We start from the raw sequence: 18714 nt of genomic DNA on the forward strand, positions 1-18714 counted from the left end.
GTTATCATGCAATTTTGAAAAATAGTTGTAAGTTTGACATTTATCATTTGTCTCATTGATTTAAATTTAGAGGGACTTATATAGTACTATATCATTTGGAGGTCAAAAATTCCTTATCCAAATCTTATACTTTAGCCACATTTAGTATGTGATTTTACAATCAGCTGACACACATTATTTCTCAATCAGAATTTTTCTTAGAATCTTAACATTATTTCCAAAATACGGAGTAATAATTAAAACATCTCTTATTAATATTTTGGGAAAATTACAATAATTTGCTTAGTAGTAGTATATTAATATTGTTTGGAATATACTAATAACTATACAATATTACTAGTATTAATTTTTTGGGCCAATTATCACGAAAAAAATTAAATTTGGTTAAATTTGGGTTAATTATGCAACTTTAAAAAAATAGTCGTAAAGTTTGACATATTTTCAATTGTCCCATTGATTTTAATTTAGATGGACTTATATAGTACTATATGATTTGGAAGTTAAAAATAGTTTAGCTAAATCATATAGTACTCTTTTTCCCCTTTAGAAAGTACTAATAAATATTTAAAGTTGAAAAAAAAGTGAAATAAAAAAGAGAAAGTGGGTGGACCAAGTTTATAAAATATGAATAATAATTTAATATATTAATTTTATACTTAATAAAATGTGAATGAAATTGTTCAGAGCCAATTAATATATTGTAATAATATTTATTTACTCCGGTATAATCTATATGCTTTACAAACTAAAATAGCCATGATATTCAGCCCTCACACATTGTGTTCTTGTAAGTGTAGCCTTTTCTAGCAAATTTCGTTGATGTATTTTGTTTATATGCTAATGTGAGTTTGGATCCCTTGTTTGTGTCAGTTGAAGCAGCAGCAGCAGCTATAGGGATGAACAAAATGAGGCTGTTTTTGTGTTTGTGGGCTGCTGTGTCTGAAGCAGAGTACCTCAAATACAAAGACCCCAAACAGCCTTTAAATGCAAGAATCAAAGATTTGATGCAAAGAATGACTCTTGAAGAGAAGATTGGACAAATGACACAAATTGAAAGGAAAGTAGCCTCCCCTGATGCAATGAAGCAGTATTTCATAGGTACTATGATTCATTTTGATATTCTTCAAGTTCCCATCTTTGTTTGTCTCATTTATTGCAACATTGAAAAGGAATATTGTTGTGCAGGGAGTGTGTTGAGTGGTGGAGGAAGTGTTCCTAAGCCCAACGCTTCTACTGCGGATTGGATGGAAATGGTGAATAATATTCAAAAGGCAGCTCTTTCAACTCGGCTTGGGATACCTATGATTTATGGGATTGATGCGGTTCATGGCAACAACAATTCTATAAAGCTACCATTTTCCCTCACAATGTTGGCCTTTGTGTCACCAGGTATACATATATAGATGTTGTTTATGGTAATGATACTGTTCATGGCAACAATCAAGATTTAGTTTTTATTGCATCACTAATTGTTTTTGGCTGTAAATAGGGATCCACAGCTTATAAAGAGGATTGGAGCTGCTACTGCACTTGAAGTTAGGGCCACCGGAATTCAATACGCCTTCTCACCCTGCATAGCTGTAAGCCCCTCTCTTCTATTCACTTTCTTCTTGTTTCTTGATGTGTGGACTTTTTTAATTTAATAGGTTTGTCGGGATCCGAGATGGGGCCGTTTCTACGAGAGCTACAGCGAGGATCACACGATTGTTCAGAGCATGACCGAGGTCATCCCTGGTTTGCAGGGCGACCTCCCAGCTGACTCTAAGAAGGGCATTCCATTTGTTGCTGGAAAGTATGTTTCCTTTTCTTCTTCTCACTATTTATCTTGCAAATTAGCTTACCAAACTCGATCATCATTTCACAGGGAAAAAGTTGCAGCTTGTGCAAAGCATTTCGTGGGAGATGGAGGAACGACAAGGGGAATAGACCAAAACGACACCGTCATTGATGCCAAACAACTGTTAAGCATCCACATGCCTGCCTACTATGATTCTATCAGTAAAGGTGTTGCCACAGTTTTGATCTCTTACTTGAGCTTGAATGGCAAGAAGATGCATGCGAACCGCGACCTCATCACTGGCTTCCTTAAGGACAAACTAAAATTTCGGGTGAATATCAACATTTGATCAACTTCTCCAGAATCACGATGAAACAATTTCTAATTGCAATGCTCACTGCAGGGCTTTGTTATATCAGATTGGGAGGGTATTGACAAGCTCACAAGTCCACCCCACCTGAACTACACTTACTCTGTTCAAGCCAGTATTCTTGCTGGAACCGACATGGTTAGTTACTTTGTTTTACGTCCAAACAATGAAACAAAGAAAACCCTCCATTTCAAACTAAGTCGACCCAATTGTACATGTTTCTTGATCTTTTGCAGATTATGGTACCTGAGAATTACCTAGAGTTCATCAACAGTCTGACTTTGCTTGTGAAAAGCAACGTGATCCCCATGACCAGGATCAATGATGCTGTCCGGAGAATACTGAGGGTTAAATTCGTCATGGGTCTATTTGAGGATCCCCTAGCCGATCCCTCCCTAGCAAAACATCTTGGAAGCCAGGAACATAGAGAGCTAGCAAGGGAAGCTGTTAGAAAATCACTTGTCCTGTTGAAGAATGGCAAGGGCCCAAACAGTCTATTGCTTCCTCTTCCGAAGAAATCACCAAAAATTCTAGTTGCCGGCTCTCATGCTGATAACTTAGGATTCCAATGTGGAGGCTGGACTATTGAGTGGCAGGGTGTTCATGGCAACGACCTCACAGAAGGTAAGTTGGGTGTATGTTTAAGGTTTAGGGATGCAATGATCACAAAGCGCAATACAAACCTATTGAGATTTCAAAACATGCACACAAATATATATGTTGGTCTAACTATGTAATTGTGTTTACAGGAACTACAATCCTGGCTGCCATCAAGAAGACGGTGGACCCTTCGACACAGGTGGTGTTCTCGGAGAATCCAGATGCAAGCTTTGTGAAGAGTGGAGGATTCTCCCACGCCATCGTTGTAGTAGGGGAGGTCCCCTATGCAGAGATGTTTGGGGACAGCACGAACCTAACTATAGCAGAGCCTGGTCCAAGCACCATAAAGAACGTGTGTGGATCAATGAAATGTGTGGTGGTGGTTGTCTCCGGGCGGCCTGTAGTGATGGAGCCCTACGTTAACCAAATAGATGCTTTGGTGGCAGCGTGGCTGCCGGGCAGTGAAGGGCAAGGGGTGGCTGATGTGTTGTTTGGTGACTATGGATTCAGTGGGAGGCTTGCAAGGACTTGGTTTAAATCAGTGGATCAATTGCCTATGAATGTTGGAGATCCACATTATGATCCTCTTTTCCCGTTTGGATTTGGGTTTACAACTCAGCCTAGGCATCATGCCTTTGGGTCACAGAGTTAAATAAATTGTTTATGATTGTATTTTGTGCATTCCAACATGGATTTGGGATCAACTGCCTGTGAATGCCTCAGGCTGGATTATACAACATATTTTGAGCTATCTGACCCACTATTTATTACTCCCTCCGTCCACAAAAAAATAGAGCAATTTGTGTATGACACGAGTTTTAATATAAAATTGGTAAAATAAAAGAAAAGGGAAAAAAGTAAGAGAGAAGGAGAAAAAGTAAGTGAGAAATAATGTTAGTGAAATGATGTATAGAGTTATTATTTGTTGAAAACTTTCCATAAATAAATGTACTCTATTTTTTGTGGACGGCCAAAAATGGTTTTTATGCTCTATTTTTTTTGGACCGAGGGGGTAAATTGTTGCAACCATGGAGTATAAGATTGGAAGTATCAAATCACCATTAAACATATAAAAACGGGTCATTTTTGTTTGATCAAATGCATTAACCAAGTCCTTCAACGCTATATTACTTTTTCAAAGTAGTTTCAAAATTATAAGTTATATATTCTCTCTTTCATTAAGGAACAATTATTGTATTAATAAATTCACTTTTACATCTGTGTGAATGTTGTTTTATAATAATAATAATTTATTTTTGTTAACTATAAACTTTCTATAATTGATATACATATTTTTATTTAATTTCAAATTTATTATTAGAAATCATTTAGTGTTGTATTATTTGTTAGTTTACTCACATTATTATTTTGTACTCCTATATAAATTCTAAAAATTTAAATTCATACTCTTTCTGTCTCATAAGAGTATGCATTTTTAATTTGACACAAGTTTTAATACATCATGAATAAAAATAGAGAGATAGAAAGAAAAAGTAATTAAATTATTGTTATTGAATATTGAATCCCACCTCTTTAAAGAGAAAATAGTTTCTAAAATTAGAAAGTTCATACTTTCATGGTACGAACTAAAAAGGAAAGAATGCATATTCTTGTAAGACGGAGAGAGTGTAAAAATAATAATTATCCAATGCATCGGGTGTTACACATATTAATTATACTAGTTTTTTACATCGTATGTGTCTCGTATATTCATGTAACTGATGGGTAGGAAAAAATACTGAAATACCAAAATGTCACACTTACCATACTAAAAAATACTCCCTCCATCCCATAAAAGATGTCTCACTTTCATTTTCAGTTTGTTCCACTTAAGATGTCACATTTCCATTTTTAGAAAAAATTCTTTCTCACAATAATATAAATATTAGTATATTTTCTCTTTCCACCTAACACACAAAACATAACCTCTAAAATCATGTGCCGTTCCACAAGTGTGACATCTTTTGTGGGACAGAGGGAGTACTAAATATACCAATTTTTTGGTATTCCGCAATTTTTGGTACGGTATTATAATCAATATCACTTTTCTTATATCGCGGTATGCTGAATCCTGGATACATACCGAAAACTAGTAGTATATATTGAAATATTAGTACTACTATATAAGTATTATATACTCCTATTATAGTATTATATTTAGTATATTTATGTATAAAATATAATTAAAAAAGAAAAAAACTCTCTTAAACCCTACTTTTAAATATTTTTGATATAAAATTGATTTGTTTCATTATATATTCTTTCGATATACTACCAAATATTCGATATGGTGTACCGTACCGATCGACCCTTATGCAAAATAGAAATAAGAGAAAGATTAAAAAGTTTAGGCTGGTATTAAATGGAGTAGTTGATAAAAAAGACTTCACTTGTAATTGAATATAAAAAGGCGTTAATAAAATTCAGTCATTAATGACGTGTCTAGCACTCAGTTTCTAAACCTGATCTTTATTCATTTGTCAACTAATAACAGGTATATTGCCATGAAAACTACAAAATTAGATGTATTGATTGATATATGTCACTATCATCGTATTATTACTTGCAAGTTAAATTTGGGGCTATTTCATGAAATAAACGGTACCCAATTCCAAAAGAGTAAAGTCCAAATGTGATCCTTAACATATGATCGTTTTATCAATTTGATCCTCAACATTATCTTTTTGATTATTTGGTCCCTCACAAATAAACTCGGATCCGAATCGATCCTCACTTAACAGAACGGTCAAAAAATAGACGATGACCGCAATTTGACTATGTTAAATTACTAATGGTAATTAATTATACCTAATTATAATTCTTTTCCTATTAGCAAAATTGGAAAAAAAAATAGTATCAGTTGCAAAATGAAAATGAATAATTTGTAATTTAATAGGAATTAAAAATTATAATTAAGTATAATTAATTAACATTAGTAATTTAATATAGTCAAATTGCAATCACCGTCTATTTTTTGACGATTTTGTTAAGTGAGAATCGATTCGGGTCTGAGTTTATTTGTAAGGGACCAAATAATCAAAATAATAATGTTAAGGACCAAATTGATAAAACGGTCATATGTTAGGGACCATATTTGGCCTTTACTCATTCCAAAATCAATTTAATACTACGTGACAATCTTATAATACTGTCTTTATATTCATTTAATTGGTCTACCCTCGATACATCGTCATCGATTTAGGCTACACGTTAGTTAACGTCCGACCATCATTAAAATTAATGAATGAAAATGTTTGAAAAAATAAAGAAATTATCATACTAGTAGTAGTGTAGTAGTACAATATTATTTCATAATTTAAAAGTGGAGTACTCCCTCCGTCCTACAAAGTTTGTACCATTTCACTTTTTACTATTTTTTGATAGTGGACTCCATATTCCATTGACTCATTTTTACTCACATTTTATTATAAAACTAATATATAAAAATAAGACTCATATTCTATTAACTTTTTTAACTCATTTTCCATTACATTTCTTAAAATCCGTGTCCGGTTAAAGTAGGATAATCTTTGTGGGTTGGAGGAAGTAGTATTTATTATGTTTAGTGGTGCGTTACCGTCGGAATCAAAGCTGAAATAATATGATTAATTAACCCGCATAAATCAGCTACCTCCATTTTATAAAATAATTGTTGTTCTGACCAAATTAAAATAGAACACGGCGTCAAAAATAAATTGTTTTCCTCCGTTTGGAATTCACATTCATATTTCCAATCTGTCTATTCACTTTCTCTCTCTAATTCAGTTTATCAGAAGTTTAATCAGTGGTCTGAGATTTGCATCTTTTAATTGCAAAGTCGGCATCAATTATTCCGTCAATGTCGAGAGTCGTAGCGGTGGAATCGGCGGCGGCTACGCGGAGGCAGCCGCTGCTGACGAATTCATCGGAGACGTCGAGCGAATTTTGCGGAGTGAGAAGGAGCAAGCGGGCGAGCAGGATGGGGGAGACGGCGGGGGAGTGCGCGGCGGTGTGCTGCTGCTGCCCGTGCACAATGGTGCACCTCCTGATCCTCGCCGTGTTCCGCCTCCCGAGGGGTCTGTGGAGGAAGAAGAAGCGGAGGATGCTGCTGAGGAAGAAGCGGCGGAATTCGGAGGAGGAGGCGGCGGCGAATCAGCTGAGATCGAACTCGCTCGTGTTCCGCGGCGGCGACGAGGACTGGGGGATTGAAAACGACGTCGTTGACTGGGATAATGATGCGATGTGGGACCGCTTCTACGGCTCTGGCTTTTGGAGGAGTTCATCGCAAAGGAGCGACGAATGAGTTTGTGGCCATTTTTTTTCCTTTTTCTCTTTTTTTTTGGTACATATAAATTTTCCCATATTTTCAATTTTTTTAAGGGATCCTTTTGTTCTAATTTTTAATTGGCAGTGTGGTGTGTGGAGGTAGGGTTTAAGAATTGAAATGTGAATTCTTCATCAAATTTCTTAAATTTTGAGGTAATCAATACTTGTACACAAATGATTTTGTGCTCATTTGATCTCCATGGTTTCTCATCAATAAAAATTGCTTGCTGTCTGTTTCCCTTGAATTTGAATAAAGACTAGCAATGCATTTTTTTCAAAGTGCCTTGGTTAATCATGATGGTAATTTGTAGGCATGGTACAATAAATACTCGTTTTTTTCTGATTTAATCGAATTTGAATTCAGTCACATTTTAGTGAAACTCATGCATTCTATTTGAACAATTTTTTTATGGAAAATGTAATGAAAAAGTTACCAATGAAGTGAAAATGGCGTCCCAAAAGTATATTAATGTGATCTGGCACAAGGTACAATATCAAGAAATAACTCCATTCAATTTTCTTCAATAAAATATCCCATCTACTTATTTTGAATTTGCTATTGCAACAATTCATAATCCCGGCATTTCAATACCACCGCGCTCGGTGTTTTTTCGATTCAATTATTTAGGATGGGGCAATACTACGGTCCATAAATGAAATATGGTCAAAAATCAAAATAAATCTCAGCCCTTGGATCCTTAGATTGAATGGTTGTGATAATAATATCGAGCTACATTATTACAGTAAAAGCGTTACATTATTACCCTTACATTATTAAACTACGTAATCAACATTATTAGACTAAAGTGCATTACATTATTAGCCGAGCTACATTATTAGACTATACAATCTACATTATTAGATGACACGTGACATTAATTTAACTGATACATCACAAGATTCAATGACTGAGATTTGATTTGATTTTTGACAGAATTTCATTTGTGGACCTGATCACACGTCCCTATTTAAGATAGTAAAATTATTCAACTGCAAATGTATTGTAAGAGAAAAATGCAATTCAAGTTAGACCTAAACTTTAAGAACATATTTAGTATTGCACGTATATTTCATATTTGTTGATTCCGTAATTGAATTTGTGAGCCCAAAAATAATAAATATTGCATATTAACATTTCATCGTACGTCTTTACATTAGAAATGGCAAACAATATAGTTTGACCAGGTTTGGATTGGGTGATTACTATAGAGTTATCTAATAAATAGTAGTGAAAGTACTTCACATGTGACAAAATTTTTATAAATTTTAATTTCTAAACTATAACACTAATAAAAACCAAACACAATGGAATGGACCAAATATTTAAACGGTGAGACAAAGAGCATTAATACAACTTAAATTTGTCGTCAAACTCAGTGACGGTTTAAATGTGAATCCTCTGGTTAAATTCTCATTGGACATTGGAACAACCTAAATTGTATCACGTGTTCTAAGATATGGGTTTTTATTTGTGTTGAATATTGCAGTTCAGAAATTTTCGATATACACAATCATTGATATATTAAGATACGTTTTGAGAATGAGTCGAATTCATTACTGAATTAATGTATTGCTCTATTATTAAAAAGGCCTTTTCAAATTCAAAATATACACGCAATATATATACATATAATTTTATGGGGTCCTATTAAGTTGCTAATTACACTTTAAATTAATAATTATTATTAAATCTAGTCCATCCGATCTAAAAACAAACGACTAAGATCAATTTTCACGCAATGTCAACAAGCTGTTGTAACGATGTCAATTAAAGTTTACTAATGTCAACTCGTATGTAAATAATGTCAATCAGGTGTATTAGTGAAAACTGAATTTTATTAGTTATAACTGACTTTTATAAAATATCTCAAAGCTTTAAACTAATATAACTATCTTGATTTAAACTATTTTTCACAAAACATATATCAAATTAAAGAAAATTTTATAAAGATTATAACAATATCTTAATTGCATGTGTTCATGATAAAATTTCATCATATTATTTGAATTATCAATGTTTCAACAGTCAAACTCACGTAAACAATAGTACATATTATGCCATTCATATGCATGTCCAATGTTAACAAATTTAGTTGACATATTCACAACATTAAGTTGACATTGCGAGAATCATGAACATTGCCACTTATAAAAATGACAAAACTGTCTTTTTGAATTAATTAATACGCAATATAAAATAAATTCTCACGTGACACCGTTATATCTTTTAGCTCTAATGATTATGAATTCGTAGCAATTGATCGGGTATAAACTTTGTTATGCTTTGGATAAATTGAATTCAATTTTATTTTAAATTGGATTGCATTATAGCATGTATCGATTTGTGGCTGATAAATTGGCTGGTATAAGATGATACTCGAAAATTGTAGAGACTTGCGGAACTTAATAATTGCATTATTGTTTGATGTGCAATACTCATAGATGTGACAAATCCTAATCATATGTCTTGTTATTTTATGCATTGATGGGGCCTCCTTGTATTTTGTTTATTTCCGTCACGGAACCATAAAACACCAAAATAAAACTGAGTTTGAAATCTGAAAAATAAGTATCATTCCACTCCGAAACTATAAAAAGAAAAGAACAGAAAATGCTATTTTGGACTTCCGATAACTTATACCTCATGTATCATAATTCGAGTTTACTTTTCGTGATTAATTTATTCTAGTACTACCTTTCGGCAACTTTACTTTATATGATAGTACATATTTTTTTCTATTAGAACATAACAAAATAATCTAGGAAAATTTGCTTCTTGAAGCCATGAGGTCATCATCATCATCATCATCATCTTAATTAAGTCTGGTAGACGAGGGATTTAAAGGAAAAAAATTTGAAAAAATAACGTGGCTATGGCATATATGTATGGCTATTTAAAATTTATAAAGTTAGAACGAAAAAAGGGCCTCGTTTTTTGTCGCGAAATTTCCCAATATAGAACGAACAAGAATAATTAAACAATTGAAAAGGTTGTTATTTGATATCTCGAGTATTATATGAAAACATATGGACCTTATCTTCTAGAATGAAATTAAATTGTGACGATTTTAATATTGATGTTGTGGGTTGGCGGTAGGTCTGGTGGCTGCCGTGATTTTTTTTTATTGTGGACATTATTATTATTATGGAAATTTGTTTACAAAAATTTAGATAGTAAACTTTGTCTATTATATTGATATTGAAAGGGATTTTGTTCTCTTAAACAGTATTTAATCATTTTTTAGGCCGACCACCCAGCCGCTCGTGCAAGTGAACTTTATAGGCATTTGTGAATCAAAGTATACTATTGTAAAAAAATCGTCATTTAATCGAGTAACTACACCTTATATTCAGATCTTGAGTGGAGCTGGAATGGGGCAGTCTTACTTTGTTCTACTTTATCATGGCCGGTGTGTAAAAATTAATTACTCTATGTTTTATTAATTTGTTTGATATTTAGGATTAATTTTGTGTGGTGTGTCACGTGATCAGAGATTAAATTGTGGAGTATATGTTCCAATAGACGCATACGAATTGAGAAGTGAAAACCGCACAATCAATAAACCAACTGTGGTATTATTTAATAAATCCTAATTAGGACTTGATTTATTCTAAATAATAGTTTATAAATGGTAATGCATTAATTTGGACATACATAGGGGTGGGAAAATATACCGACATACCGAAATACCGGACTTACCATACCAAAAAAATACCGAAAATACCGATTTTTCGGTATACCGTAGTTTTCGGTACGGTATCATACCATACCGAAAGTTTTCGGTATGATAACGGTATCAAATATCCCATACCGCGGTATACCGAATCTTCAGTATATACGTTATATGTATAAACTTAAAATATTTAATATACATAATCTAATTAAATACTATATAAAAGACCCTAAACATTACTTTTAGGGCTAATCCCTCTGCCCCCACATCTCGCGCAGATTCATTTGCACATATTGCTATTATTTACTTTAGTTTCATTTGACACATATTTGAACAGTAACCTAAACCGTGTCTCATTTTATATTTAATATTAATATCAATAGTTAGGTTATGGTGGTTTCATCGAGTTTAAGTTTAATTGTTATTTTAAATATTTTGGGTATAGGTTTGGTTGTTTTGTTTTTGGATTTGAATTGTTGAAGTTTTATTGTTTTGGATTTTTTTCAAATAGTTGAACACTTGGAAATGTTATTTTAAATGTTTTGGATTAAAATTATAATAGTAGATTTTTTTATAACATGTATAACGGTATTACAGTATACCGTAATACGGTACGGTATACCGCATTAATGGTATGATAATAGTATTGAAATTATCATACCGAATTTTCGGTATACCGAAGTCCGGTATACCGAAAATACGGTAAGGTATCGGTATAGAATTTTGTCATACCGCTACTTTCGGTACGGTATGCGGTGTGACACTCTCTGTACGGTATACCGTACCGATCCACCCCTAGACATACAATCATTCGAGTTGATGACATACTTATATAAGTGTTAATTATATGTGTACGATTAATTAAGATGTTATAGAATATGAGGTGGAATAAACTCTCCCGTCACTAATTGGGTTGGAATCAAACCGATAGGTCGGTTAACTGACTCCACTTTTTTCCAAATTCAAGAACCGAAATCGAATAGTATTAAATTGGTTTGGTTCTTTGAAGAACCGATCGATCCTGACCAACAGGTTCCACCAAAAGAACCGAAATTCAGTGACAGATAGCTATTTAAATCATTTAACATGACATATTTGTTAAATAACTTCTAATCTGCTAAATTGTTGCATAAGTTTATTACGTAACAGCATATCTTCGGAGTTTGAACAATAGCGTGGAGAGAAGACAAGAGAAGAGAAGAGCATACCTTCAAACAACAACATGGAGAGAAGATAAGAGAAGCAACGGTGCGGAACGGTCGCGTGGATGGGCATAATATGTTTGAAAGAGAGAAGGTTGACACTTGAGAAACAGAAGAGATCACCTCATATATTGCATAATACATTTTTCAATAGAGTACTAGTAAATTGACAAGTAGATCTCAATTTATAGAAAAAAAAGTTATTTCCAAAATTTATTTATTGCACTCTCTCTCTACTATATATAATCACGTTAACTCTTGGTAATAAAAAATATAATGAGTCAAATTTGACTTATTTAAAAAAAATTATGTAAAAAGGTTTTACTTTTTACATATTTTAGAAAATATAAAAAGGTGAAATTTTTCCTGCTATTTTTAGTTTTTATTTTATTTTATTGAAATAATTTGGTTTTTAATATCACTAAAATATAATTAACTAGAATTTGAGAAAACTTCATAATTTGTAGCTATTACCCCAATATAAAATAATATAAATATTTAAATAATTTTCACAAAAAATTAATTGTAAAATTTTAATTAGTTAAAAAAAAGTTGGTATAACTAGTTGACTCTATTATATTTTTTTTGTTGAAAAAATAAAATATAATTACTTAGAATAAAGGAGAGAAATAGAGAGGGTAAAGGGAAAAAAATAATAAAGAGAAATAGTAGAGAGAAAGTATAGGGCTTTAAATCATGAAGTTTGGTCGAATTCTAATTATTAAATTTGTTCTAAGATAGACGACTTTTATATATTAAAAATCGAATTATTTTAATAAAATAAAAAAATACTTAAAAAGAATTTTTTTACCTATTTTTATTATTTGGAATATGTAAAAATTTGACTCTTCGAATACGATCCTTAACTTGGACATCATAATCAACAATAGGTTTGCAGTCTCAGATCTCCATTTATGTGTTCCACATTTGATTCAACACTCGCAACATTAACTCTTTTTTAGTTCAAAATTGAATTTGAAATTGAAATACTACTACCCCCTCCGTCCAACTTTAGGAGTTCCGGTTGAGTTCGGCACGAGTTTTAAGAAATGTAAAGGAAAGTTGGTGAAAAAAGATAGAAGAATGTGGGTCCTATTTTTTTATATTAGTTTTATAATAAAATATGATGGAAAAAGGTTAGTGGAATGTGAGACCTAATACCATTTATGGAATATTCTAACTGGAACTCCTAAAGTGGGACACCCAAAAATGGTAAATCGGGACTCCAAAAGTGGAATGGAGGGAGTATTATTTTGATCAACTGAAGTTGAATCATTCCTTTATTTTTTAGAAAAATACCAACTATAATCAATGACAATAAGATTTCTTAGATAAAATTTCTAACTACATGACTTAATCTAAAACCATGTACCAATCAAATTAATACGTATTCAGGCAACAAAATTTATTATAAACATGAGACGAACTACTGCTGCAAATAAGATAATTTTATTTGATAAAATTAATTTTATAATTTTTCAAGAATCAACATTTACATAAAATTCTTACCTGGACGGGCGCAGCTTTAAATCTCCTAACCAACCGTGAACTTGTGAGGAGCGAATTTGGAACTCCAAGCGTTATTAATGATTTGGGAATTATGCTAATTATATATCGAGGGCATCATTGATTAATTATCCCAAAAAGTCCAAAAATGAAAAAAACAGCCCAACGTTAAAAATAAAGGCCCAAAACTAATAAGCTTAGTCTTTTTGTCTCCTTCTTAATTAAAATTTTAATTTCAGAGAACAGGAGGGTGTAGTCGCCCTCCCCGACAACTAGTTACCATGGACCGGGACGTACCCCTCCATCTGCTTCTAATATTCCCCGAGGAAGAAACACAGTTGTAATTCATCCCTACAACTTTTCGATCCTAGATCCGCCACTATTGGTGCCGGCAAACCCCGGTTGGCGTGGGGGATTGTCCCTGCGTGGTTCTATCACATCCTGTTAAGGTCCTGCCCTTAACTTCGATCGGCGACTAGCTTGGACGATCAATATTCTCTCCGGCGTCCAAACGTAGGATCGGCGGAGGCAAGATATGGTTGTGCGCGGAAGTTTTTTCCGTCGGGCAACTCAATATCTAGGGTTTTGTAAGATATCAACGTGTAGTTGGGAAAATTAATATATCATTCATAATAAGTTTATGAACAAAAGCCCTATTTATAATCTAAGGACTCTAGGGTTGATTCGACCTAATACTATTCATCTCGGGAAAGAATCAACAAAGAAAACCCGAAACGAAGCTTATAATTACGCTCGACTCCAAAAGGAAACAAAAGATAAAAAATAAAAATACTAATATCCAAAAATAACTAAGCATAAAAATAATAAAAGATGAAATAAAAGTGAAATCTAATTATTTGGGGACGTCGCTGCCAAGCTTGCTCGGCGGGCGAGCGTTCCTCTTCGGCTTCGGTGTGGGTGAAAGTGCAGGTTTTCTCGGTCAACGGGTGTAAATGCAGGGGTGTATCCAACTGACCAAGATGAGATTCCCAACCTAGCTGAGTCGTTGGCACGATAACCGGAACCTGGTATCAAACAAATTTCCTCAACCCACTTCTACTGGTTAGTATAATGGAGGTAAGGGTCGAATCCCACAAGGATGGACACGTTCGGATAACTGTGGTGATATTCCTGAGTGTTTTTGGTTAGCTACCACGCTTTTGGGGTTGGGATTTTACCTAGGCGAAAAATAAAGACGGTACTCTACTGACTAGTAGGCGTGAAAATAACAGGCATGTGGTTGTGTTCGTGAAAATAGGGGACAAGGTATCTCAGAGGCATGTGAAAAGTAGATAGTTACTAAAAGAGGAAAATTAGACAACAAGACATATCTGGTGGCTGGTTAGCTGTCTGACAGGCCTGGAAGGTACAACTGAAAAGTGGGAGACAAAAGCAAAAGTAACTTAAAAAGTAAAAGTGGTCCAAGGCAAAAGTTGATTTTGACGTTTTCTTCTTCACCAAGCATTAACAGAAATCAGATGAACGCAAACTCCATGACTAAACTCAGATTCATAACTTCAAACTCGAGATCTATTGATTAAAATATTTAATTTAAGATGAACAGTTGAAATTGCAAACCGCCTCTACTGACTAACATGCAAGGTGGTGATCACAGCGCAAAACAGGAAATTCATGCACGAAAACTCAAACCGAAACATAACTACAAAATTCGATCAACAACTACAGATCTAGCTTACTCGAAAGAAAATACATGCACACACTTAAAGATTAAAAGCGATAACTAAATCTAACTTTCCTAGGCAGAATGAAGCAAACTCAAACCAAAGAGACATTCGGAATAGAAATTTCATAACTTAAACGTTGGATCTTCACCAAGTACTAAAAAAGGCAACAAAGATAAATGTTTGCAACAGATCCAACGAAGAAAGCAGGTAAAGATTAAACTAGAAAGCAAATAACGATTGTTTTGCCACTCCGGGCGGTGATACTACTATACTACTACGACAAACTGGCTGGAAAGGTGGAACGATGATTTCTCCGGTAGACTCTTGGACGTCAAGTGACCATAGCTGTGGCAAGGAACGAGAGATTGGATAATGTTGAAGGACTGATCTTCTCGAGAGAATTCTACTAAGTGTGTTTGAGAACCGAGGGCTTGCGAACTAAAAACTAAAACTCTTGTCTTTCTCCAAGTGGCTTCTTTTATAAGGAGGCTTGCCCTTGCTTTTAGGGTAGACTTCCTTCACGATTTGACTTTTCTGCCCTTGTTAATGATCATCCCAACTATCCTTCTTCTCCATCTCGAGCCTTTTCTCTGGCATGCATCCTGGTCAGTATTGCACCCTTCTCGATCAAGAATTTCGTGCCTTGAACTGTCATCTTAGTCTGCTTTGAAACATGAGTGCAGAGTAGTGTCTCGCCATTCCCCAAAAACACTCTAAAGGGGCGGATTGGTGAAAGGGGCAGATGTCGTAAATTTGCATCATTATCTGAAAAAAGGGTTGCTTGGTAGGGGAAAAAAGGATCCAAGTCAAAGGGGAAACCCATTCGGACGCGGGGGGAAAAGGGTTTTTGGTTTAAACCGATGGGATGCATGCCAAAGAAAAGGCTCGAGATGGAGAAGAAGGATGGTTTCGGATGATCATAAAAAAAGAGCAGGTTTTCCAAAGGAAGTCTCCCAAAAAAAGAAGGCAAGCCTCCCAAAAAAGGGCCACTTGGGGGAAGATTTTGGGAGTTAAAAAAGTTTGCAATTAAAATTTCTTTAGAAGATCGGTCCTTCAGCATTGCCCATTTTCCCGTTCCTCGCCAAACCTATGGTCACCTAAGTCCAAGTCCACCAAAGTTATCACCCCAAAAGTTCCCTTTCGCCCTCCGAAAGATATTTTTCCACCCCCAAGGGCAAAAACAATTTTTTCCCCAGTTTAATCTTTACTTCTTTCTTTCTTGGTTTCCGTTGTAAACATTTATTTTTTTTCCCCTTTTGAAGTACTTGGTGAAGACCCAAAACGTTTAAGTTAAAGTTTCATTTGTATGTCTTTTTGGTTTGAATTTGCTTCTTTTCCCCTAGGAAAGTTAGATCTAGTTGTTGCTTTTAATTTTTAAAAGGGTTTCGCATGTTCTTTTTTAAGTGATCTAACTTCCGGGGGTTGTTAGTTAAAAATTTAAGAGGGCTCGCTTTTCGTTTCTGTCTAGTTTTTGCCTTTTTCAATTTCCCCCTTCGCTTGTTAGCCAAAAAGGGGGAATCCTGCCTTAGCCCTTAATCTTAATTTGCGCATTTTTTAAATTTAAAGGATTTGAGTTTGAAATTTTTAATCCCAGTTTATCCATTGGGGGTTTTGTTATGTAATTGTTGTTTACTTGTTGGGGTGAAAACATCCAAAACTACTTTTGTTTGGGGCCCTTTTACTTTTTGGTTACTTTTTGTTTTTTTCTTTTACTTTTCAATTGTCCCCCGGATCTCCGGATCGCCACCAACCCCCAAAATATACCGATTTCTAGTTTCCTAATTTAGTACTTCTACTTTCCACGTGTCTCGTGATACCTTGTTCCCTTTTTCCCCACGAACAAAAACCCATACGGTCATTTTCACGCCCACCTATAAAGTACCACCTTTATTTTCCTTCGGGTAGAATCTAACCCAAAAGTGTGGTAGCTAAGCAAAACCACCCGGGAATATCACCTCGGTTATCGAACGTGTCCATCCTTGTGGGATTCGACCCACCTCCACTAACTAGTCGGTAGAAGTGGATTGAGGAAATTGTTTGATAGCGTCCAGGCCCCGGTCGTCGTGTCGAGGACTCGCTAGGTTGGATTCTCATCGATCGTTGGATACACCCTGCATTTACACACCCGACCAAAGACGCCTCGGCTACCATAGATCTAGGAGTCGTCTGGTCGTGGGGGCGATCCTTGCGCGGTCGGGTGCCGGGTGGTGTTGAGTTGCAGTTGTCCCGTTCGAACCGGCCGGCACGTGATTGATTGTGGAGTCCGCCAACTCCAAGGACAATGCCATCGCTGCAGCTAACGACAACAGATGATGCAAACATAAACGTTCTTTCATATCTTGCTTCAGGCCTGCTACAAATAGTGTAAATAGGTCCGACTCCGGCACTCGCTTGACCCGGTTTAGATATTTCTCGAAGGTGTCATGATATTCCAAAACCGAGCCGGTTTGTGTTAACTTGGCGATCAAACCATAGTAGTTCTTAAAACTCTGTCTGTCAAAACGGTATCGAACATCCTCCAAGAAATCCTGCCACATGACGAAGTTGTTGTTTGCGCAATAATTGAAGACCCATTCTGAAGCTGGTGGGTCGAACAACATTACGGCGTAATGCAAACGTTGAGCTTCCGGCATCATAAGGTGATCGAAGTAGTATTGAACCCGGGCTACCCAGTTCGTCGCATCCAAGCCATCAAATGGCGGTGCCTGCATCTCACCTGTTGTTGTTTTTCATACGTTCACATATGCGTTTCGAAGCGTTGTGGTGGGTCCCAACACGATGCCGAGCGGTCGAACGTTTGGTTGAACCCGGCAGGCCCCTCGCGAGCCCGTGGCAGATCCCAGCAAGATCCCGATCGTCCCCTGCCATCGTGACGGCCCCTATCAGCCGGCGGTCCCTAGCGAAATCCCTGATTAGGGTTTCGGGAACAATAACCCCCGTCCACCGACCTACTCCGATAAAAATCGTTGTCCTCAAACTCCTCACCATCCTCAAAGGCTGACAACGGCTCCATTTCACGCACTATAGTCAGTTCTAGGGTTTCAAACTTTCGATCAGTTTCGTCTCTCCATACGTCGAGTCGGTCAAAGCTCTCCAAAAGCCGATCAAATTAAAGTTCACGTGATCGGTGTGGTGGGCATCATCCGTTGGGTGACCGTCGAACTCGCCTTTGTTCGTCGTCGCACGATGAATCACACTCCCTTCTAGAGATGTCCAGGGTTTTCAGTTCAGGCGGTTAACCGTAAAACCGTAATCGGCGGTTCCCATTCCGAACCGGAACCGTGAGATTTAAACCGAACCAAAACCATCACTTTTGGAACAGTGGTTCGGTTCAGGTTCCAAAATTCTAAAACCGAAACCGTGCCGGAACCGCGGTTCTGGGCGGTTCCTGGCAGGAACAGCGAAAAACTATCGAAAAACCGTGAAACCAAGCCAAAACCACCTAAACCGGCGGTTCAAAACCGCGAACACTGTAAAATAACCGTCTGAAAACCGGCGGTTCGAAACCAAAACCGGAAGCGCCGGTTTTCGAACTGAAACCGAAACCGTGAAATAGCCTCACGGTTCGGTTCCGGTTCTACATTTCCTAAAACCG

At 35.7% G+C, this 18714-nt stretch overlaps 1 protein-coding gene and 1 pseudogene across 1 annotated transcript; both read left to right on the forward strand.

The window, feature by feature from the left end:
* Nucleotides 1–896: 896 nt before the first annotated feature.
* LOC125221209 lies at nucleotides 897–3399 on the forward strand (annotated as a pseudogene).
* A 3186-nt stretch (nucleotides 3400–6585) lies between these two features.
* Nucleotides 6586–7029, forward strand: LOC125221210. Its single transcript, XM_048123335.1, has one exon. The coding sequence runs from the start codon at nucleotides 6586–6588 to the stop codon at nucleotides 7027–7029; it is 444 nt and encodes a 147-aa protein (XP_047979292.1).
* The last annotated feature ends 11685 nt before the right edge of the window (nucleotides 7030–18714 follow it).

Source organism: Salvia hispanica, chromosome 4 (genome assembly GCF_023119035.1).
Source record: "Salvia hispanica cultivar TCC Black 2014 chromosome 4, UniMelb_Shisp_WGS_1.0, whole genome shotgun sequence".
Taxonomy (NCBI): Eukaryota; Viridiplantae; Streptophyta; class Magnoliopsida; order Lamiales; family Lamiaceae; genus Salvia; species Salvia hispanica.